General features: G+C 48.1%; 1 protein-coding gene across 1 annotated transcript in view; it reads left to right on the top strand.

The window, feature by feature from the left end:
* The first annotated feature begins 689 nt into the window (after positions 1-689).
* The window catches only part of LOC140199209 (coagulation factor VII-like), a 51,647-nt gene continuing 26,734 nt past the window's right edge, over positions 690-25,602 (top strand). Inside the window, exons 1-3 of the mRNA XM_072260890.1 lie at positions 690-779; positions 15,320-15,480; positions 20,604-20,628. Coding sequence (XP_072116991.1) covers positions 710-779; positions 15,320-15,480; positions 20,604-20,628 — 256 coding nt within the window. The 5' untranslated portion in view covers positions 690-709. The remainder of the gene's footprint in view (positions 780-15,319; positions 15,481-20,603; positions 20,629-25,602) is intronic.

Genomic DNA, 25,602 nt, shown 5'->3' on the forward strand with positions numbered 1-25,602 from the left:
TGGTGAAGCCCTTGGGCTGCAATGCTGCATCCTAAATGGTGAGTGTGAGCCATGTTTCCATGAAGCAACGTACACAGCCATCCCTGATGTCACTCTGGTACTGCAATCTTGCTCTGAGGTCTTCAGTTGTATTTTCCAGAGCCTGTACATTCACCAGCAGAATAGTAGGGAGTGATGGTCTAAGGACTGTGCATTTCAATCTTACTTGCAGACCAGCACACTTTCCTCGTTTCCTTTTTCTTAAAGGGTAACTACACTTACGACTCGAGTCTGTAGTCCAGACTCCGACAATTTTGAGGATTGACAGATTTTTTTAAATGTCTTAAAACAATGTTGCTTACTGAAGTACCCAAAGCAGTGCTGGATTTCAGCTCTACTAGTCCTAAATTGGAATATTTGATGATTCCCTTCAGAGCTGCACATAAAAAAATCACCACTTTCTGGTGATATCTTGAATTGGACAGCAAGAGAGGAGCTAAAAGGTCAATTTTAATCTTTATGACCAGAGAGCCTGTGGGCTCCTTTGCTACGCAAATGTAGACTGGGTAAGGAAAATTAGTATCAAAAGGCTGAGTTGCCTTGTCATCTCTGACTTGGGTTTAATGGCTCTGAGGTCAGTGTTCATTCGAGCAAAGGCTGTACTTTGCCCACAAGATTTCTGTTTGTTTTTGTTCTCTGACTGAAGAGATCTGTCATCATTAACCTGAAAATGGCTTCTTTCTATGCCAGTGTACTGGTTTCCTGGGTCCTCCAGCTGTTCTGCCTGACACAGTCCGCAGGTATGTTAATTACTCAAAGCCTGCCAATTAATGTTAACCCTTTGCCAAGTCCCTGTTCACTATGTTGCTGTAACACATTTGATGAATTTTCTGCCTCCTTTTTAAGGTGTCTCATTCACAGTGGGAAAGAGTAAACAGTTCATTTCTTTCTTTATAAGTGAGAAGCCTACAGAAGATGATTGTGGTGGAGATGGGATAGATATGAAGATTGTTTTTTCCATTTGTACTAAAGGTATAGGATTGTTCTGAAAAAGGAATGTTTCAATAATTGACAAATACTTCCCTATGTAGTGCAGATTGTGTGTACTTAGAACTGGCTATATTATATGGTATGAGCTTTGATGCATTGTCACAGACACTGCAGTTAGGCCGGAGTCACTGCCTTCAAAAAAGGATGCTCTGTTGCCAGCTTTACCAGTGTTATTTACTGGAGTAAATAGCAGCACCAGAGAGTCAGCGATGCTACAAAGGTCTTGAGTCAGGGGTGTTGCTGCTTGGGGGCCAATCAGGGCAGTGACCCAGTGTGAAGGTTCAGTTTCCCTAAAACACAGGAAGACATTTCATGGAACCCATTCCCTGTACTGTAATGCATTTACATATCTGTCAACTCTCCTACAATCCCCCCACATCAGGGGCTATAACCTACCAGCTAACAAGTATTGCGATGGAGCTGGATCATCTGGGAGAAACAGAGAACTCCACCAGGCAGGACCCAAGACCAGGATCAAACTCAAACCCATTGTGGTGTTTATGTCAATGGACAGCTGGGTGCCTTGGGTAATGGCAGGTAGCGGTTGTGGTGGATTTGATAAATGGGTTCAGTCCTTCAGTGTTCCAAAGCGTGAATGATATATTCAAGGACTAATAAGCCATAGTCAGCTGATTTTCTCAAGGGAAAATCTTACCTGACAAATCTGTTAGAATTCTTTGAAGAAGTAACAAACAGGATAGATAAAGGAGAATCGGTTATGTTGTGTATTTGGATTGTCAGAAGGCCTTTGACAAAGTGCCAAACTTGAGGCTGCTTAACAAGCTATGAGCCCATGACGTTACAAGAAAGATTCTAGTATGGATAAAGCAGTGGCTGATTGGCAGGAGGCAAAGAGAGGGAATAAAGGGAGCCTTTTCTGATTATCTGCCAGTGATTAGTGGGGTCTGTGTTGGGACCGATCCTTTTTATGTTATATGTCAATGATTTGGATGATGGAATTGATGGCTTTGTTTGCAGACGATATGAAGATGGGTGGAGGGGCAGGTAGTTTTGAGGAAATGAAGAGGAAGTAGAGAGGCTACAGAAGGACTTAGACAAATTAGGAGAATGAACAAAGAAAAGGCAGTGTCGTAAAGTGTATGGTCATGCATTTAGGTAGAAGAAATGAAAGGGTTTCTAAATGGAGAGAAAATACAGAAATCTCTGATACAAATGGACATGGGAGTCCTTGTGCAGGATTTTCTGAAGGTTAATTAGTAGGTTGGGTCTGTGGTAAGGAAGGCAAATACAATGTTAGCATTCATTTCAATAGGACTAGAATATAAAAGCAAGGAGGTGATGTTGATACTTTATAAAGCACTGGTGAGGCCTCACTTAGAGTATTGTAAGCAGGTTTATCTTAGAAAGAATGTGCTGAAACTGGAGAGTGTTCAAAGGCGCCTGACGAAAATGATTCAGGATTGAATGACTTGTCATGTGAAGAGCGTCTGATGGCTCTGAACCTATATTCACCAGAATTCAGAAGAATTTGGGATGATCTCATTGAAACCTACTGAATAGTGAAAGGCCTTGATTGACTGGATGTGGAGAGGATGTTCCCTACCGTGGAAGAGTTTAGACCAGAGGTCACAGCCTCAAAATAGAGGGGCATCCTTTTAGAATGGAGATGAGGAGGAATTTCTTTAGCCAGAGGGTAGTAAATCTGTGGAATTCTTTGCCAAATGCAGCTGTGGAAGCCACTTCCTTTATGTATATTCTTGACAGATTCTTGATTGGACAGAGCGAAGGCAGGAGATTGGGGCTGAGCGAAAAATTGGATCAGCCATGATGAAATGATAGAGCAGACTCAATAGGCCAAATGGCCTTCTATATCTTATGGTCTAAAATAATTAGACCGAGGAAGAGAAGATTGTAGTGATGATGGAAGTGGACACCAGTAAGATTTTGATGAGTAGTTTGCTCACCCAACACACAGAGGACACATTGCAAGCCCTAGGAATACACTTGCATCTGTACCATCAGAAAGTTTCAACAGTGACGAGTCCTGCAACTGTAAATAGGGACCAGAGGAAGTGGTTGTAAATATATGATCAGGTTAGGCCCGGCAAACAGAAGCAAATTCTGGAACTTTCAGAGGGTTGCAAATGAGGGAATTCAGGTGACTGGTTGATTCACTGGATTTAACCAGGCAACCTGATCGATTTCCTTCAGCAGAAAATCTGAGTCAGTTTCACTAAAGAACTGATAGGTGTTTGCTCACAGAACTGCTTGGTCACTAATCACCACTGCGAGCACGAGCATCGGTCAACATTCAAAAAACTGTTTCCTGAAAATCACGATCCCTCACGGACCCCCTAGCAACCTCTCGCAGAACCCCGGTTGCGAAACCCTGCCATAGAGCATAGTTGTATAGCACAGAAACAGACCCTTCAGCCTAAATCATCCATGCTGATCATGATGTCCATCAAAGCTAGTCTGACTTGTTGTCATGGCAGAGTGGGGTGCGATGAGAGGACCCAAATGTAAGACCCAGACACTAAAGTACTAGGAACAGGACTTGACTAGAGAGCTAGGGCAAGAACACAGACTTGGGCTAGGACATTGGCTAGGCAAGCGGGACCAGGACAAGGAACTGGGAACTAGGAGCCTGGGTTTGGACTCTGAGCCGGAGACAGGACAAGAACCAGAACCTGGGTCTTGACTCGGGTTAGGACCCCGGAACTAGGCAAGGACATGACATGACTACAGGACTGGACATGCCTTGGATTCTTCATGGCTTGGGTTCCTCGAGGCGAGGACATGATGAGGCTTGGGTTCGGACTCCGAGCTAGAGACTGGACAAGGATCTAGAACCTGGGTCTTGACTCGGGCTCGAACTCCAGAATTAGGCGAAGACATGACGTGGTCTTGGGAGACAGGACTAAGCAAGGCTACAGGACAGAATGAGAGACTCTTGGGGAAGACAAGGGAACTCCAATACAGGATGAGGGAACTCCAGCACAGGACGAAGCACATGGAGAGGATGAGGCATATAGACAGGACGAGAACACGAAGCCTTGACTTGGTACTCAGGAACAGCCGAGCCTTGGACTTGGGACGACAGGAACCTAGGAACCTTGGACTTGGGATGACAGGAACGCAGAACACAGAGCCTTGGTCTTGGGGAGGACAGGAACACAGAGCCTTGGTCTAGAGCAGGGGTCCCCAACCTTTTCTGCACCGTGGACCAGTTAAATATTGACAATATTCTTGCGGACCGGCCGACGTGGGGGGGGGGTGCGGGGGGTGTTCAAGTAGGGTTAAACTCACCTCAACATGCCTTTTATGATTAGGGTTGCCAACTTTCTCACTCCCAAATAAGGGACAAAAGTAGTAGTCAAATCCTGACGAAGAGTCCCGGCCCGAAACGTCGACTGTACTTCTTCCTACAGATACTGCCTGGCCTGCTGCGTTCACCAGCACTTTTTGTGTGTGTTGATGGGACACTTGTGTTTACCCCGAGAAAGACTACCATAACCATGAAGCCTTGCGCGGGCACCTGTGTGCGCATGAGTGACGTGCGCCTGTGCGTATGTGCCGATTTTCTCCCCCACAAATTGGTTTTGGGTTAATCTTCCCGACTACGCTGTACATACATTATTTCTACTTTATACAGGCTGTGTATTTATCATTTCATTCCTGATTTTACTGTATGTTAGTGTTATTTTAGGTTTTATGTGTTATTTGGCATGATTTGGTAGGTTATTTTTTGGGTCTGGGAACACTCAAAAATTTTTCCCATATAAATTAATGGTAATTGCTTCTTCGCTTTATGCCATTTCGGCATGAAAGGTTTCATAGGAACACTCTACCTTAGCGGGGGAAATGCAGGACAAGGGCGGTCCCGTATGGGACAAACCAATTTAGCGCAATATACGGGATGTCCCAGCAAATACGGAACAGTTGGCAACCCTATGTTCAAGTTCAACAGTGCGTGACAAGGAATGAGGAAAGGTGCAGCTGACTCATATCGTTTCCTCGCGGCCCAGTAGCACATGCTTTGCGGCCCGGTACTGGTCCCTAGCCTGGTGGTTGGGGACCGCTGGTCTAGAGCATGGGAACATGGAGCCTTGGACTTGAGAGACAGGAACACAGGGACATAGAACACAGAGCCGGAAACCCTCCTTGGGAACAGGACTTGGGGCTGGGGCTCTACACAGAATACTGAACACGACAAGGCAGTTCGCAACACTAGGTAGTGGCAAATGGCCAGACCTACCTAGCGAAGGCGTGGACATAGAGACAGTTCCCAACACTAGGTAGTGACAAATGGCCGGACCTACCTAGCAAAGGCATGGACATAGAGACAGTTCCTATCTTGACATGGCAAGGCTCCGGTCTTGCTCCGGTGGTAGAACTTGACAAGGTTGCAGGGCAAGGCTCCAGATGCAGGTTGTGGGACACACAGTCCTCCGTGTATTTCCAAATAAAGTCTGTGACAGCTGAGGCATACTCATTGAGGTTAGCTGCCGAGTCCTTGAATACTAACCAGTCCACCGATTCAAAGCAGTCACGGAGGACCTCATCCATTTCCTCCGTCCAACGCGACACTACTTTTGACCCCACCGTGACCTCCCGCTTCAGTTTCTGTTTGTAATCCGGGAGGAGGAGGAGGAAGGTCTGATAGTCCGATTTTCCGAAGTGAGGTTGTGGGACGGAACGGTAGAAAAGAAGAGAAAGATGGTGCCGGTAAATGGCGACTTTGCCCGTGCTCTCCCAAGCAAACTGCCCTCTCCACTATCCTGTACCCGAGAAACCCTTCTAAACCTCCAATCTAGCAAGATCAAGATCAACAACACCCTGGCGAAGCTGCTGACCCAGCTGGAGACCACCACGCCAGAACTGCTTCTTAAACTCCGGACCGCACCGGGACCCGACCAGCGAGGCCGACCACGTTCCTGGAGACCCGCGGTCTGCTACCGTGCTGGAGCGCTTGGAGACACGGCCCATTCCAACCAGCAACCTCTCCGAAACAGACGACCACACAGAAGTGATGGCGGAGAACTCAAAGTGCCCCAGATGCTTCCCCGGTGCAACCAGTGTAAAGCCCCGTTGGTGGCCATCCACAGCTGCCAGAAGTGAGGCCTCCGCCACCGACCTTGGAAATCGAGCCTGAGGCTCGACTGGAGTGGAGGTCTCCGCAACCATGACTTGGCTTAAGGACTTGTTTCAGCCAGGAGCCCGGCCATCTGGGATTAAGTGTCGACTTCGGGGCCCGACTCAATCGACAGCCCGGGCCCCCGGCAGCTGGAAGTGGCAGTGGAGCCTCTCCCCTTACTCAGCCCGACCCGGAGCATCCGACGACGCGACCCGCTGATCGATCCCCGCGGGACGCATCCACCAACCTCAAAGAGCTGCCAACAACACACTGCATCGATGGAAACCTGGAAAGATGCACTATTTACTGAGGAAGTGTGGGAAAAGAGCTGGGCAGCTGGTCAGATTGAAGCTGAAGGGCTTCAGGGTCCCTATGCCCACCATCCTATTAGCTAATGTGCAAGCCATAGAGAACAAGGTGGATGATCTTAAATGGAGACTCACCTACTGCAGGGAGATGCAGAACTGCTGTGTATTCTGTTTCACCAAGACAGAAACTGAAGCGGGAGGTCACGGTGTCAAAAGTAGTGTTGCGTTGGACGGAGGAAACGGATGAGGTCCTCCGTGACTGCTTTGAATCGGTGGACTGGTTAGTATTCAAGGACTCGGCAGCTAACCTCAATGAGTACGCCTAAGCTGTCACGGACTTTATTTGGAAATGCACGGAGAACTGTGTGTCTCGCAAGACGATCCAGGTATTCCCTAACTGGAAACCTTGGATGAATTATGAGGTCAAGTCCCTTTTGAAGGCTAGGGCTGCGGGCTTTAGGTCCGGGGATACCAGTCGCTACACGGAATCCAGGCGTGAACTCCAGAAAACCATTAAGGGTGACAAGAGGCAATATCGAGCCAAGTTGGAAGCCCAGGCTAACTAGAGAGATGCCAGTAAACTGTGGCAGGGTCTAAATGAGATTACTGGGCACAAAGAAAAGGCTGGGAATATCAATAACTGTGGCGCTTCTCTTCCTGACGAACTTAACGTATTCTACGCAAGATTCGAACAGAAGAGGAGCGTTCTGCTCTCTCCGGATGAACCGGACCTGGTGGCATCGAGATTCATCGTCACCGAGGAGAACGTAAGAAGGGCCTTCCTGAAGATAAATCCAAGGAAGGCGACGGGCCCAGGTGGCATCCCAGGATGGGTTCTCCGGCCCTGTGCAAGCGAGCTAGCTGGAGTGTTTGCTGATATCTTCAACTGCTCCTTGCTTCAGTCTAAGATCCCCTCGTGTTTTAAGAAGGCCACGATAATCCCAGTGCCGAAGAAGAGCAAGGTGGCATGCCTGAATGACTATCGACCTGTGGCTCTGACATCAATTGCTATGAAGTGCTTCGAGAGATTGGTTATGGCACACATCAACTACAGCCTACCGGTCAACCTCGACGCTTTGTAATTCACTTACCGGAGCAACAGGTCAACGGCAGATGCCATCTCTCTGGCCCTACATTCCTCCTTAGAACACCTGGAGAATCAAGATGCATACGTAAGGCTCCTTTTCAGTGACTACAGCTCTGCCTTTAATACCATCATTCCAAATAAACTGATTCCTAAGCTCCGGAACCTGGGCCTTAGCATGCAGATCTGCAGCTGGATCTTCAACTTCCTCACAGGCAGGACCCAGGCTGTAAAAATAGGGGACAAGCTCTCCTCTACAATCACTCTGAGCACCGGTGCCCCACGAGGCTGTGTACTCAGCCCCCTGCTGTACTCACTGTACACCCATGATTGTGTAGCCAAGTTTCCATCAAACTCAATATATAAGTTTGCTGATGACACAATAATTGTCAGCCATATCTCAGGTAATGATGAGTTTGAGTACAGAGAGGAAATTAAGAACCTGGTGACATGGTGCGAAGACAATAACCTATCCCTCAATGTCAGCAAGACGAAGGAATTGGTTGTTGACTTCAGAAGGAGTAGCGGACCGCACGACCCAATTTACATCGGTGGTGCGCAAGTGGAACAGGTCAAAAGCTTTAAGTTCCTCGGGGTCAATATCACAAATAACCTGACTTGGTCCAACCAAGCAGAGTTCACTGCCAAGAAGGCCCACCAGCAACTTTACTTCCTGAGAAAACTAAAGAAATTTGGCCTGTCCCCTAAAACCCTCACTAATTTTTATAGATGCACTGTAGAAAGCATTCTTCTAGGGTGCATCACAACCTGGTATGGAAGTTGTCCTGTCGAAGACGGAAAGAAGCTGCAGAAGATCGTGAACACGGCACAGCACATCACACAAACCAATCTTCCGTCCGTGGACTCACTTTACACCGCATGCTGTCGGAGCAGTGTTGCCAGGATAATCAAGGACACGACCCACCCAGCCATCACACTTTTCTTCCCTCTTCCCTCCGAGAGAAGGCTCAGGAGCTTGAAGACTCGTACGGCCGGATTTGGGAACAGCTTCTTTGCAACTGTGCTAAGACTGTTGAATGGATTCTGACCCGGATCTGGGCCGTACCCTCCAAATATCCGGACCTGCCTCTCGTTTTTTTTGCACTACCTTACTTTCCATTTTTCTATTTTCTTTTTATGATTTATAATTTAAATTTTTATTATTTACTATTTTTCACTATTTTTAATATTTAATATTTGTAATCCAGAGAGTGGGAAGCGCAGAATCAAATATCGCTGTGATGATTATATGTTCCAGTATCAATTGTTTGGTGACAATAAAGTATAAAGTATAAGTATAAAGATAGCGGAGTGAAGGGATATGGGGAGAAGGCAGGAAAAGGTACTGATTGTGGATGATCAGCTATGATCACGGTGAATGGTGGTGCTGGCTCAAAGGGCTGAATGGCCTACTCCTGCACCTACTGTCTATTGTCTATAGAACCGGAACGTGGACTTCACGGACTGGACCATGACTGTTGTTTGTGTTTGACCCATATCGCTCTGAAGCTTAACTAGCCATGTACTTGTCCTAGTGTCTTTTGAAAGTTGCTATTGTACCTGCCTCAAACACTTCCTCTGGCAGCCCATCCAGCTGGAACATGGTCACATGGAGACTATGCAAACTTCACTAGTCGTGGTGAAGGTGGGTCCCTGGAGCTCTGAGGTAGCTGCACACATCAGTTGTGATCTGGAAGCTTCTTCCACAGAGTGTTCTAGAAGCAGATTTTAAAGGGAATTTCAAAGGGGTAGATGATTCTCAACAGACAAAATTACAGGGCAGTGAGAGGAGCCAGATTAATTGCTGACTGGTCTTTCCAATGTTTAGAAATAACTTGGATGTGTGTATCCAAACAGATATGTAGCAAACCCAGAGGGAACTAATAATTTTTGGTAAAGAACCAGATGTAAAAAGATGAACGAAGGCACAAGAGATTTTGCAGATGCTAGAATCCAGGTGAGTAGTTGGGGGAGGGGGTAGATCAGTTCCGTCAATAAATACTGCCCGACCTGCTGTATTCCTCACAGATGAATGAAGCATGATTTAGTAAAAGACAGAGCTGAGATTATAACATGCTGAGCGAGGACAAGGAACTGATGGGGTGTGGCATGTGGAGTGAGCTGTGGCGAGTGTCCCCTACAGGGAAACAGATTCGCCGATTCGCTAAGTGGAACAGAAGACGCTCATTGCGAATAGCACATTAACTCTTTATTTATGAAACAGTGAAACACTCAACCAAACAAGTATTTACCGAAGCATCCTCAGTTACAAGGCTGCAGCGCTAACCATTTAATAACCCTTCATGATAAACTCTTATCTAAACTGAGCGTCCGAAGTTAACACTTACTGAGCCAAACCCCAGCTGTTTACCGTTTCCACACCGACCGCCCAACTGAGAGGAGACCACGCGCTTACCACGCTCCAGATTAACCCTCGGGGCGTGACATCACCGGCTGAATGGAAGCTGGTGGAAGGGGCTTCAACGTTCCTCACACCGGCTGGTCGCCACCTTTTGCTGAGCAGGTCAGTCGAGGCCCTCACTGCAACGCCCCAGCGCTCGAAAGCCTTAACACCGTGACACTCAACCTGCAGGCTGGTGTAACCCCCGAGGGCACTCCACTATAATACTCAAGACCCAGAATTATCAACCCACCAGTGTAATACTGTCATCCACCAGCCTCTCAATGACCCCCAAGGCCACTAACTACCCCCAGAGTACAGTAATTATGGAGTTGGCATGACAGAGGTAATGCGTGTGATTTCCCAGGACAGCCTGGATGTATCGTACAGGGGAGAGGCTTTCTACCTCTGTGGGATGCTTCCTACCATGTCACTCTCATGGGCAGAGTGCTTGTTCGGGCTATTGAGGTGCTGATAGCAGCAGCCGTACTGTCCCACAGAAAGCTACGGGGGGGCCCAGGTGCTGCATACCCAGTAGGTAGCGTTTAGGGTTCAGGGAGTGCCCATCTTCAAGGCCCCAGTTGGTGTCGACACAGGCGACTCGGGGTAACGCTCCTGTACGCACACACTGACTGTTTGGAACTGTGCTCATGGTATCGCCTGACAGAGGGATTACTCTCAGAGTCAGCACCTTGGGATTAGACAAATCATTGCCCGGGAAGTACCAGCCCCTAAAACACTACACCACAGCAGGTTACCGAGTCTCAGAGCCTTTAAGGCCATTCCCATACAATGGGGAGAGGTTGGCTGGAATGGGCTGTCCCTCCCAGCTTTCCCCCAAACTCGGGAAGCTGGACAAGTTCCTCCAACAGTCCTGTTCTTCACTGTTTTCTGCGACAGCCCTTCAGTGGCGTGTGTCGGCACCCTGAAACAGACCCAGCGGTGCGACAGCCCTTCAATGGCGTGTGTCGGCACCCTCATACAGACCCAGCGGTCCAACACTTTGGAGTGCTTTTGCATGCTCATACGCCATCCATAGGACCGTTAACACACTCTCACAGGCACTAGTGCCGCATGGCGTGGGGCGGGGGTTAAACTTGAGTTGCACGGGGAATCAGAGTGCCAGAATAATCAGTGGAGAGGTTATGGAGACAGACGGTGTTACGTCCTTCAGCAAAGTCAGGACTCAACGGTTGAGTAAATTGTGACTAATGTTCTGAGCTGCATATATTTCAATGCCAGGAGTATCGTGGGAAAGACGGTTGAGCTCAGGGCTTGGATCAACACCTGGAATTATGACATTGTGGCTGTCATGTACACCGTGACGGGGATAAAGAAACCAGCAGAAATAGAAACCACTTTGGAGTCCAGTATTGCTATAAACTAATAATATTTATTGGTAACTACGCAATACAGTAATATAAATGTAGATAAATCAAACAATAATTATAAATCAAGCAATAATTATATATAAAAGTAAGTGTGGAATATATATGTATGAAAAACAAGCTTCTTTAAGTCTAGGGGTAAAAAGATACAGTCTTACCATGTTGAGTAAAGTTCAGTTCAGTTCGTGGTATTTGGTTGAGTGGTGATGGAGAGAGAGAGAGAGAGAGAGAGAGAGAGAGAGTGAGTTGAGTCTTCAGGTGAGCTGATGCTGTCGATCTTCTCGTTGTCCTCCGAAATCCTTTACAAGGCACCGACTGTGACTTTAACCAGGGGGACCGGTTTTCCTCTGGTGGAGCTATCACCCCGGCAAGGGTGGACATATAGACAACTCCCCACCAGTCAACCCCTTCTCCTACATTGGAATTGCAATTTGGAATTGATCCGCCTGATCGATCCTCCAAAACCCAATTTCTTTGCGGGCACAACAATGCTCATTCAGTGTCCAGATCACGTGTCTGAGGTCTGTATCATCTGACCTCCCATTTATTTCACCAGGCTGAGCATCACCTGTCATTCAAAGAGTCCCTCCTTCCTTTGTCTGTAAAGGAGTGCACAAGCAGGCAACTGTCCTTGAAGAAATATCAACAACCTGCTGAAAATCACAACATCGAGTGTCCATTAAGTAACACCGCCTTCAGTCACTATAGCAACTTATAAGCTGCTCAGTGCTGTCTCCAGCTCCAAACTCAGTAGAAATCCAAAGTTACTTCCAATGCCTTAAAGTGACAGTCCAACCGTTAATCTTCGTCTCTCTCTCTCTCTCTCCTTTCAAAACAAACCATCAATGATGCATGTCTCTCTCTGTCTCTCTTCAAACAGTTAATAGGGGCACTCCTGGATCCCATCACAGTGGCCATTGGTGAGACTTGGTTGCAGGAGGGACAGGACAGGCCGCTCAGTATTCCAGGGTTCTGTTGTTTTAGATGAGACAGAGCTGAAGGGATAAGAGATGTCATGGCAGTGTTCAGTCAGGATAGACTGGAGAACTCATCTAGCAAGGCTTTACGGGTGGAACTGAGAAATAAGAAAGGTATCACCACGTTAATGGGTCTATAATACAGCCGAGTGACAGGTAAGTCCCCCCAACGACAGGTCCCCTTTCAGGTGGGGAGCTGCTGTCGTAACCAACTGCCCTACTGTGGCAGCAATTTGTTCAGAATCTTCTGGCAGGTTATCAGTATCGCTGTATAAACCCATAACTAGAGCCCGCTCTGGTCCCTTTCTCTACTGGTTTCCACTCTGCACAGGGCTTTAAGTCTCACTCAATGACTGCCACTGCCACCTGATCACATAGGGATTTATTACTCTCATGGGGAGCGAATGGCATTCTCAGGATGTTGGGATGAGAGCCCCCTAAAGTACTAATCCCCCGATTAGATGAACTCACTCTGGTAACGCCCTCCCAATACATATCCTCAATCACCATGACCCCCGCCCCCTATCCCCCCCATCCCACCAGTTCTTGGCAGAGAACTCCCTGATCTCTGTTGTCTTCGAGAGTCCTATTGTACTATTCCACCCACATTCCTCCTCTTTATTCTGCCCTGTGAGGTTCACAGGGGCCATGGGCTAAAGTCCCCCTTACCGGGTATGGGTTTGCGCGGTCACGAGCTGGCCTCAACTGTCTCAGGTGTGGCAATCTTGAGAGAGAATCACAGGAGTCTGCTCTACTCCCAGTCCCCCATCTTCAACATGTATTCAGCAAAATCAACACTCACATAGTGAAATCAATGTATGTGCATAAATTGGGGAATCAATGTGTGTACATGAATTAGGGAATCAATGTGTACATGAATTAGGGAATCAATGTGTGCATGAATTGGGGAATCATTGTTTGTGCATGAACTGAGGAATCAACATGTGCATGAATTGGGGATTCATGTGAGTGCATGAATTGGGGAATCATTGTTTGTGCATGAATTGGGGAATCATCATGTGCATGAATTGGGGAATGAATATGTGTGCATGAATTGGAGAATCAATGTGTGTGCATGAATTGGGGAATCATTGTGTGTGCATGAACTGAGGAATCAACATGTGCATGAATTGGGGAATCAATGTGTGTGCATGAATGGGAGAATCAAAGTCTGTGCATTAATTGGATAATCAATGTGTCTTCATGAATTGGGGAATCAATGTGTGCATGGATTAGAAAATCAATGTATGCATGAATTAGCAATCAATGTGTGTGCATGAATTGGGGAATCAATGTGTACATGAATTAGGGAAGGGGCGATGCTGTGATGCTGTGATTAGGGCACTCGGGTTCCTTGGCTTCATTAACTGGGGCATAGAAAATATAAGCATGGAGAGAATTGTACAACTTTTTAAAACTTTGGCTAGAGCAAAGCTCAAGTATTGTGTGTATTTGGTGTCACCACACAGTGGGGGGATTCACCACGATGTTGCCCGAAGTTTATCAGTTATGAGTTGGACACACTAGAGGCAGGAAACATGTTCCCGATGTTAGGGGAGTCCAGAACCAAAGGCCACAGTTTAAGAAAAAGGGGTAGACCATTTAGAACAGAGTTGAGGAAGAACTTTTTGACACAGCGCGTTGTGGATCTGTGGGATGCTCTGCCTCAGAAGGCAGTGGAGGCCAATTCTCTGGATTCTTTCAAGAAAGAGTTAGACAGAGCTCTTAAAGATAGCGGAGTCAAGGGATGTGGGGAGAAGGCAGGAATAGGGTACTGATTCTGGATGATCAGGCATGATCACAGTGAATGGCGGTGCTGGCTCGAAGGGCCAAATGGCCTACTCCTGCACCTATTGTCTATTGAGTCAAGTTGAGTTTATTGTCACATGCACAAATACATGTGTACACAGGTACAAAGAAAATCTTACTTGCAGCTGCATCCCAGGCACATAGCATCAAATAAGCAGTTTAATTTTAACACTAATTACACACAGTTTTTTTACAAGAAAGACTACAATTAGGACAAGAAATAGGTGAGATTGGATGGGCTTGATTTATTGGCCTTGGAATGGATGATGCATTAAGGTATCCAAATTTTGAGAGACAGAGAAATCTCCCCCCAGCAGAGGCGTCTAAAATTCAAGATCATAGTTTTAAGGTACGAATAGGAGATTTAGCGGGGATCATGAAGAATGTTTTCACTTTGAGGGTGATTGGGAAATGAGACAACCTGCCTAAGGGGTGGTGAAATCAGAGACTCTCAAAGCATTTAAGAAATATCTTGTGGAACACAAGGCTGATAGATGGGTTTAGCATCTTGATGGTCAGCGAGGATGTGGTGGGCTGAGGGATCTGTTTCTGTCCCTGCCAACTCCATGATTCTATGTGAGGATCAGAAGTGAATGCTTGGGTATCTGAAGGAGAAGCAGCCATACTGGTGGAAGGCCATAGAATCAACATTGACAGAGCACAGGTTTGCTGGTTCTGATATATGCCAAACCTTCCAAGAGTGTAGGCACAACAGACAACAGGCCTGGAATCTGGAGCAACACACAATCTGCTGGAGGAGCAGTATCCGTGAGGTGTGGGTAATAGTCCTGATGCAGAGTTTTGAGCTAAAATTTCGACAGTTCTTTCCTCCCACGAATCACTGAGTTCCTCCAGCTGGTTGTTTGTACCTTTAAAGTGTGAGTGTGCTTTTGCATGGGGCTTGTTTCACTGTTGCCTCATTAACTGCATGAAATATTAATGCCCCCATTTTAAGACAATGGGATATTTCATCGATTAATATTAAGTTGATTTGGGATCAAACTTTACTCCAAACTGAAGGAGTGTCATCCTCATCTCACCCACATTATTCAATTAGCAAACTGAGTGTTGACCAAAGAAAGAAGCAATGATGTTAAAATCATAACCGGAGTACGAACAATCGGACACGTTGGTTTAATCGGTCTCAGTGTTGTGCACACAGGAATATCTGAGGAGCGGTGTTGGATGAGTATGCTGACATGCTGATTGCAATCTGTCACGCCAGTCTTCCTGCAGGAGGGGGAAGCTAAAAGTCTATTGCACAGAAGACAGCGAGCTAATACACTATTTGAAGAACTGAAAACAGGTTTGGCTGAGCGAGAATGTTTCGAGGAACAATGCACACGTGAAGAAGCAAGAGAAGTGTTTGAAAATGAATCGAGATTGGTAAGATCCATTTGAAGAACCTCACTGGGCACAGGGGATGAATATGAATTAATAAAATTGTTAGATGAAAGCATGCAAAACTAACACGTCTATCTGTCAGCGAGCATATTTTTTGTGAAAATTAGGGAGAGGTAGGAAACATATCTCGTCAAGGTACCCCAATCAGAGATGTTTTACCCTGAATTCCATCCAGTTGGAATCCCATGCCTATCTATCTCTAACCTTCACTGTGACTTCTTTCTTACTCTCTCAGTTATTTTTAACACATAAATCATTCACCAATCTAAACAACTTCATAAAATTACACTGCTCTGCAATCCAAATTCCTTACAACACCTCAAACAAGGTGCTCCTGAACCCCTTCACTCTCCCACTCCCAGTGTACCTGAACCCCTTCACCTTCCCTCACACAGTGTACCTGAACCCCTTCACTCTCTGGCTCCCAGTGTACCTGAACACCTTCACCCTCCCACTCCCAGTGTACCTGAACCCCTTCACTCTCCCTCACCCAGTGTACCTGAACCCCTTCACCCTCCCTCACCCAGTATATCTGAACCCCTGCACTCTCTGGCTCCCAGTGTACCTGAACCCCTTCACTCTCCCTCACCCAGTGTACCTGAACCCCTTCACTCTCTGGCTCCCAGTGTACCTGAACACCTTCACCCTCCCACTCCCAGTGTACCTGAACCCCTTCACTCTCCCTCACCCAGTGTACCTGAACCCCTTCACCCTCCCTCACCCAGTATATCTGAACCCCTGCATTCTCTGGCTCCCAGTGTACCTGAACCCCTTCACTCTCCCTCACCCAGTGTACCTGAACCCCTTCACCCTCCCTCACCCAGTATATCTGAACCCCTGCACTCTCTGGCTCCCAGTGTACCTGAACCCCTTCACCCTCCCTCACCCAGTGTACCTGAACCCCTTCACCCTCCCTCACCCAGTGTACCTGAACCTCACCACTCTCCCACACCCAGTGTATCCGAACCCCTTCACTCTCCCACTGCCAGTGTACCTGAACCCCTTCACCCTCCCTCACCCAGTGTACCTGAACCCCTTCACTCTCCTTCACCCAGTGTACATGAACCCCTTCACCCTCCCTCACTCAGTGTACCTGAACCCCTTCACTCTCCCACACCCAGTGTACCTGAACCCCTTCACTCTCCCACTCCCAGTGTACCTGAACCCCTTCACCTTCCCTCACACAGTGTACCTGAACCCCTTCACCTTCCCTCACACAGTGTACCTGAACCCCTTCACCCTCCCACTCCCAGTGTACCTGAACCCCTTCACTCTCCCTCACCCAGTGTACCTGAACCCCTTCACCCTCCCTCACCCAGTATATCTGAACCCCTGCACTCTCTGGCTCCCAGTGTACCTGAACCCCTTCACCCTCCCTCACCCAGTGTACCTGAACCCCTTCACCCTCCCTCACCCAGTGTACCTGAACCTCTCCACTCTCCCACACCCAGTGTACCTGAACCCCTTCACTCTCCCACACCCAGTGTATCCGAACCCCTTCACTCTCCCACTGCCAGTGTACCTGAACCCCTTCACCCTCCCTCACCCAGTGTACCTGAACCCCTTCACTCTCCCTCACCCAGTGTACCTGAACCCCTTCACTCTCCTTCACCCAGTGTACCTGAACCCCTTCACCTTCCCTCACACAGTGTACCTGAACCCCTTCACCTTCCCTCACACAGTGTACCTGAACCCCTTCACCCTCCCACTCCCAGTGTACCTGAACCCCTTCACGCTCCCTCACCCAGTGTACCTGAACCCCTTCACCCTCCCTCACCCAGTGTACCTGAACCCCTTCACCCTCCCTCACCCAGTGTACCTGAACTCCTTCACACTCCCTCACCCAGTGTATCCGAACCCCTTCACTCTCCCACTGCCAGTGTACCTGAACCCCTTCACCCTCCCTCACCCTGTGTACCTGAACCCCTTCACTCTCCCTCACCCAGTGTACCTGAACCCCTTCACTCTCCCACACCCAGTGTATCTGAACCCCTTCACTCTCCCTCACCCAGTGTACCTGAACCCCTTCACTCTCCCTCACCCAGTGTACCTGAACCCCTTCACTCTCCCACACCCAGTGTACCTGAACCCCTTCACTCTCCCTCACCCAGTGTACCTGAACCCTTTCACTCTCCCACACCTAGTGTACCTAAACCCCCTCACCCTCCCACACCCAGTGTATCCGAACCCCTTCACTCTCCCACACCCAGTGTACCTGAACCCCTTCACTCTCCCTCACCCAGTGTATCTGAACCCCTTCACTCTTCCTCACCCAGTGTATCTGAACCCCTTCACTCTCCCTCACCCAGTGTACCTGAACCCCTTCACTCTCCCACACCCAGTGTACCGGAACCCCTTCACTCTCCCTCACCCAGTGTATCTGAACCCATTCACTCTCCATCACCCAGTGTACCTGAACCCCTTCACTCTCCCACTCCAAGTGTACCTGAACCCCTTCATTCTCCCTCACCCAGTGTATCTGAACCCCTTCATTCTCCCTCACCCAGTGTATCTGAACCCCTTCACTCTCCCTCACCCAGTGTACCTGAACCCATTCACTCTCCCACACCTAGTGTACCTAAACCCCCTAACTCTCCCACACACAGTGTACCTGAACCCCTTCACTCTCCCTCACCCAGTGTACCTGAACCCCTTCACTCTCCCTCACCCAGTGTATCTGAACCCCTTCACTCTTCCTCACCCAGTGTATCTGAACCTCTTCACTCTCCCTCACCCAGTGTCTCCGAACCCCTTCACTTTTCCTCACCCAGTGTATCTGAACCCCTTCACTCTCCCTCACCCAGTGTACCTGAACCCCTTCACTCTCCCACACCCAGTGTACCGGAACCCCTTCACTCTCCCTCACCCAGTGTATCTGAACCCATTCACTCTCCATCACCCAGTGTACCTGAACCCCTTCACTCTCCCACCCCAAGTGTACCTGAACCCCTTCATTCTCCCACACCCAGTGTACCTGAACCCCTTCATTCTCCCACACCCAGTGTACCTGAACCCCTCACTCTCCCACTCCAAGTGTACCTGAACCCCTTCATTCTCCCACACCCAGTGTATCTGAACCCATTCACTCTCCATCACCCAGTCGATCTGAACCCCTTCACTCTCCCACACCCAGTGTATCTGAACCCCTTCACTCTCCATCACCCAGTGTATCCGAACCCCTTCACTCTCCCTCACCGACTGTACCTGAACCCCTTCACTCTCCCTCACCCAGTGTACCTAACACCTTCACTCTCCTTCACCTAGTGACCCTGAACCCCTTCACCCTCCCTCACCCAGTGCACCTGATCCCTTCACTCTCCCTCACCCAGTGTACCTGAACCCCTTCACTCTCCCACACCCAGTGTACCTGAACCCCTTCACTCTCCCTCACCCAGTGTACCTGAACCCTTTCACTCTCCCACACCTAGTGTACCTAAACCCCCTCACCCTCCCACACCCAGTGTATCCGAACCCCTTCACTCTCCCACACCCAGTGTACCTGAACCCCTTCACTCTCCCTCACCCAGTGTATCTGAACCCCTTCACTCTTCCTCACCCAGTGTATCTGAACCTCTTCACTCTCCCTCACCCAGTGTCTCCGAACCCCTTCACTTTTCCTCACCCAGTGTATCTGAACCCCTTCACTCTCCCTCACCCAGTGTACCTGAACCCCATCACTCTCCCACACCCAGTGTACCGGAACCCCTTCACTCTCCCTCACCCAGTGTATCTGAACCCATTCACTCTCCATCACCCAGTGTACCTGAACCCCTTCACTCTCCCACTCCAAGTGTACCTGAACCCCTTCATTCTCCCTCACCCAGTGTATCTGAACCCCTTCACTCTCCCACACCGACTGTACCTGAACCCCTTCACTCTCCCTCACCCAGTGTACCTAACACCTTCACTCTCCTTCACCTAGTGACCCTGAACCCCTTCACCCTCCCTCACCCAGTGCACCTGATCCCTTCACTCTCCCTCACCCAGTGACCCTGAACCCCTTCACCCTCCCTCACCCAGTGTATCTGAACCCTTCACTCTCCCTCACCCAGTGTACCTGAACCCCTTCACCCTCCCTCACCCAGTGTACCTGAACCCCTTCACTCTCCTTCACCTAGTGACCCTGAACCCCTTCACTCTCCCTCAACCAGTGACCCTGAACTCCTTCACCCTCCCTCACCCAGTGTATCTGAACCCTTCACTCTCCCTCACCCAGTGACCCTAAACCCCTTCATTCTCCCTCACCCACTGCACCTGAACCCCTTCACTCAACGACACCCAGTGTATCTGAACCCCTTCACCCTCCCTCACCCAGTGTACCTGAACCCCTCCACTCTCCCACACCCAGTGTACCTGAACCCCTTCACTCTCCCACACCCAGTGTATCTGAACCCATTCACTCTCCATCACCCAGTGTATCTGAATCCTTTCACTCTCCCTCACCCAGTGCACCTGAACCCCTTCACTCAACGACACCCAGTGTATCTGAACCCCTTCACTCTCCCACACCCAGTGTATCTGAACCCATTCACTCTCCATCACCCAGTGTATCTGAATCCTTTCACTCTCCCTCACCCAGTGCACCTGAACCCTTTCACTCAACGACACCCAGTGTACTTGAACCCACCCTCTGTTCCACTCCCCTCGTCCTGTGTCACCATTTCTGTATGTTTCCCCTTGACCCCTCCATAGTTGATGCCTCGTCTCCCCTGCTTCCAAGAGCTTTCACCTACTGCACAGCCACCCAGAGGCGAAGGAGGAAAGGGAGACCGACTTCATTGGCTTCTAGTCCCTGTTGCTGGCTTTGTCTGGTCTTGAAAGCCCAGTCAGCTGTGACCAAGGGTAGAACAACTTTAATCTTTAAGCTGTAATGATATTGCATCACATTGAGTACACCAGCAACCAACACCTCAGACCTCTCTTGTGAAACAGCCACTTTAGGGCAAGCTTGATTACTAATATAGATTTTTACAGTGTAACTTCTGCCACGACCCAACTCCACTTTTTGGGAGTTGATTTAAATATCTCTTTATCTTTTGACTGTACTTCATGTTGGTGTTGTTTTAAGGGAATTTACACAAACTATTTTCTTCTCTTCTTTCCAGGAGGAGTTCTGGGTCATCTATACAGGTATGCTTTCAGAACATTTCACAAACTGCTGGATGATTATCAGCAGAGTGAAATGTATTTCTCCACTTCTGTCCTAAACTTGGGATGGTCTTTCGAAAATCTCTGTTGTGGTGTAATGCATCAATGAAACCGGCCTTTTGGCCTGCTGAGCCTCTGTGAACCATCAGGAACACATTTATACAATATCAACAGAAAAGACAGGAAATACTCAGTAAATCCTTCAGCATCTCTGGAGATAAACAGCTAACACTTGCTGTCAAAACTGGGAAAGAATTGAACTGAATTGACTTTATTTCTTACATCATTCACATGCGTGAGTAAAAATCCATGCATTACGTCTGCATCTAAATGTACAATGTGTAATCACAGTAACTTATAATAATTTATAATAAATAGAACAGTCAATGTAATATCGAGTACACTCAGATCAGTGTGAGTTCATCAGTTTGGTGGCCTGGTGAAAGAAGCTGTCCCAGAGACTGTTGGTCCTGGCTTTTATTCTGCGGTACCACTTCCGGGATGGTAGCAGCTGGAATAGATTGTGATTGGGATAGTTTGGGCCCCCAATGATCCTACGGGCCCTTTTTACACACCTGTCCTTGTAAATGTCCTGAATTGTGGGAAGTTCACAACTACAGATGTGCTGGGCTGTCCACACCACTCTCTGCAGAGTCCTGTGATTAAAGGAGGTACAGTTCCCATACCAGTGATGCAGACAGTTAGGATGCTCTCAATTGTGCCCCTGTAGAAAGTTCTTAGGATTTACGGATCCATACCAAACTTCCTCAACCATCTGAGGTGAAAGAGGCATTGTTGTGCACTTTTCACCACACAGCTGATGTGTACAGACCAAGTGAGGTCCTCAGTGATGTGGATGCCAAGGAACTTCAACCTCAGATCCACTGATGTCAATAGGGGTTCGCCTGTCTCCATTCCTCCTGTAACCCACAACCAGCTCCTTTGTTTCCGCAACATTGAGGAAGAAGTTGTTCCTTTGACACCACTGAGTCAGAGAGATAACTTCATTCCTATAGGCCACCTCGTTAATGTTTGAGATAAGACCAATCAATGTAGTGCCGTCAGCAAAAAAGAAACAAGTTAGTTGTCATGAGGGGAGGTGGGTAGAACAATGGGCATATCTTTGATAGGATGAGTCCAAGTGGGTTAATGCGGCATTTACCAGGACAGTAAGCTTCTTTGTTGGTTAATGTGTTGTAAATAGCAAGACTGTAGGACATGTCCAACAGGTCAGAATGTAAAATTAGAATTGAAAACAGGAGCCAAAATGATGACAGCAGAAATTGTTTGATACAGTGGAAAGGTGGTGAATTCTGTACAGAGTCCAGGCAGGTGCAATGCACCCAGACTGAAGATAAGGTGTTCACCCTCAGCCTCGTACTGGGCTTCAGAATAATGGTGCAGGGGGTCAGAGTGGGCAGGCAAGAGGCAACAGGAAGCTCGGGTTCAATCCTGCAGGAGCTCCATGTTGGATTTTTTGTTCTCTCTATGTGCAAAAATGTTATTTTATTTTACCCACATTTCCATAATTTCTCTTGGTTTCAACCACTCACCGACAAATTTAGGGCAATTTACAGTGGCCAGACAACCTAGTGACCCAATTGCAAGGGCTTGAGAAGTGCAAAAATACTGGAACACCCCAGGGGAAGCAACAGTGTCACAGGGAGGATGAGCAAACTCCACACTGACAACGTCTGAGCTCAAGATCAAGATCAAGTTTGGCTCACTGGCACAATGAGGCAGCAGCTCTGGCAGTGGTCACTGTGTTACCATAAACAATCATCAAGCTGAAGCAATAACTCCCTTTCTATCTTCACCACACTCCCTGGCCCACTGAATGTCCCATTATTTCCTGCTTGGCCCACTGAGTGTTTCCATCATTTACTGCCTGGCCCACTGAGTGTTTCCATCATTTACTGCCTGGCCCACTGAATATCCCATCATTTACTGCCTGACCCACTGAGTGTTTCCACCATTTCCTGCCTGACTGTGTCTAAACATGGCAATGATGAGGCTGCAGAATCTGATCTCTCCGTCCCATGTCATCCTCAGACTGATGCGGGCAGTAAACTCTCGTCTTTCTCTGCACTTCTGGTAGTGTCATGGCTCTAGCTGCATCATTGTGGTGTGTGGAGCCACAGAGGGTAATCTTTGTACCCCAGGTTCTGTCCCAGTAGTGCCTGTTGAAATAGTCAGAAGTGCTGACTCCCTTAGGGAGATAAAGTCAACTATGTGCCAGGAAACATGGAGTTTGCCATGAGAAAACTTTTTTCATAATCCGTAACAGCTCACATATTGTGAGAGCAGACGTCCTTCTCATTGAGAAAAGAAGTCCCAGCTATTGAAGGAAGTCGCTGGCTTTCCACAGGAGTAGACAGCCTCCTGGAAGCTGACAATGCAGCTGAGAGGCTACCTGTTCAACACCATCGTCCATTCTTCATGAATGCAGTGCTTGAGTGACCTCCCTGATGCTGCAGTGGGCTGCCAGAGATCTGATAGTGGCTGCTTGGAAATGTCCTGTGACAAGGAAACTGAGAAGGAAGGTGATCCTGGCTTCAGTGAAGAGGTGAGTCTGGCAGGAGAGTGTAGCCGAAGGCCCTCTTTCAGATGTCCCTTACTTAGTGCTAGAAGCTTTGGAAGACCTGGGTTTGGGAATATCTCGGGGTCTGAGTAGGATAGAAGGAAGCAGGGAAGCAGGAAGGTTGCAGAAGGACTGAGACAGAGGAAAACAGGCTAATAAGTGGCCGATGGAATGTAGTGTCGGGAAGTGTAAGGTCATGCACTTTGGTAGAAGGAATAAAAGTGTAGACTATTTTCTGTATGGGGTGAAATTTCAAAACTCATCGGTGTGAATGCACTTGAGAGTCCTTGTGCAGGATTTCCTAAAGGTTAAGTTGCAGTTTGAGCTGGTAGTGAGGAAGGCAAGTGCAATGTTAGCACTCATTTTATGAGGCTTTGTGAAGCCCTGGTGAGGCCTCACTTGGAGTACTTTGGGCCCCTTATCTATGAAAGGGTGTGCTGACATGGGAGACGGTTCAAAGGAGGTTCATGAAGATGATCCGGGATTGATGCCTCTGGACCTGTATTCATTGGAATTTAAAAGAATGAGGGGGGATCTCTGAAGGCATAGATAGAGTGGATGTGGAGAGGATGTTTCCTGTAGAGGGGGAGTGTAGGACATGAGGACACAATTTCTGAATAGCAGGATGTCCACGTTGAACAGAAATGCCAGAGGGTGGTGAATCTGTGGAATTCATTGCCACAGGCAGCTGTGTAGGCCAGGTCATTGAGTGTATTTAAGGGGGAGGTTAATAGATTCTTGATATGTGAGGGTGTGAAAGAATACGGGGAGGTTGGAGAATGGGGTGGAGAGGGAAATGTATCAGACATGATTAAATAGCAGAACAAACTCAATGGACCAAATGGCCTAATTGTGCTCTAGTGGCTTACGGTCTTAATGCATCGTAAGTGCACTGGGAATGTCGGGCAGGATAGTGAAATGAGGCTCTGCAGAATGTCCTGTGTCCCTGATGACTTCACCTGCAAGAAGTGTCTCCAGCTGCAGTTTCTTCCAGGGTGTGTTAAGGATTTAGAACAGGAGATGGATAAATTCTGGATAATTCGGGAGACTGGGGACATACAGGGAGGTAGCTACCCCCAAGATTCAGCACATAGGTGGACCATTAGGAGGGGAAGGGGATGGGCAGCCAGTGCAGAATACCCTGTGGCCATTTCTGTCAGCAACAGCTATACTGCTTTGGATACTGTTGCGGATAAGACCTAGCAGAGGAAAGTCACAGTAGACAGGTCTTTGGCACTCAGCCTGGCTTTGTGGCTCGGAAGGGAAGTGGGGAGAAAAGACAAGCTGTAGTGATAGGGGATTCCTCGGTTAGGGGAACAGACAGGAGGTTCTGTGGATGAAAATGAGACTCCCGGATGGTATGTAGCCTCCCAGCTGCTAGGGTCCAGGACATCTTGGATTGGGTCCACAGCACAGTATTCTTAACTGGAAGCTGAGGAGCCAGAGGTTGGTAACAATGGCTTAGTTAGGAAGGGTGATGAGGTCCTGCAAAGTGAGTTCGGCAGAGTGTGGTGCTAAGTTAAAGGAAAGGACCTCCAGGATTGCGATCTCAGGATTACTACCTGTGCAATGTGGTAGTGAGGCTACAACTAGGAAGATTAAACCGTTTAACACAAGGTTAAAGAGATGGTGTAGGAGAGAGGGCTTCAGATTTTTGGGATCATTGAGTGCTCTTCTGGGGAAGGTGGGATCTGTACGGAAGGGACGGATTGTGTCTGAATGGAGGGTGATTAGTATCCTTGGGGGAAGGCTTGCTAGTACTACATGGGTAGGGGGTCGGGGGGGGGGTTAAACTGAAGTTGTAGGGGGGTGGGAACCAGAACACAAGTGCAGAGTGGCTGTGGGGAAAGATGTAGTTAAGTCTACATACAAGGTCAGGAAATGACAAATTGAGCATAGTGGGACTAATGTTCTGATTTTCAATGCATGGAGTATTGTAGGGAAGGCAGATGAGCTCAGGGTATGGATCAGCATGAGGAATTATGACATTGTAGCCATTAGTGAGACTTGGTTGCAGGAGGGACAGGACTGGCCACTCAGTCTTCCGGGGTTCTGTTGTTTTAAACATGATAGAGCAGGAAGGATTAAAGGGAAGGGTGACATTACTAGTCAGGGAAAATGTCACGACAGTGAATAGACAGGACAGACTGGAGAGCTCGCCTACTGAGGCTATATGGGTGGAACTGTGGAATAAGAAAGGGATGGCCACATTAATGGTATCATGTTATAGCTTAGCCCCCACAGTCAGTGGATTTAGAGGAGGAAATTCTGTAGAGAGATCGCAGACTGTTGCAAAAGGCATACTTTCCACATATTGACTGGGATGATGGAAAAGGGCTGGATGGGATAGAGTTTGTCAAATATGTTCAGGACGG

The sequence above is a fragment of the Mobula birostris genome, chromosome 6, assembly GCF_030028105.1.
Source record: "Mobula birostris isolate sMobBir1 chromosome 6, sMobBir1.hap1, whole genome shotgun sequence".
In the NCBI taxonomy this organism is placed as follows: Eukaryota; Metazoa; Chordata; class Chondrichthyes; order Myliobatiformes; family Myliobatidae; genus Mobula; species Mobula birostris.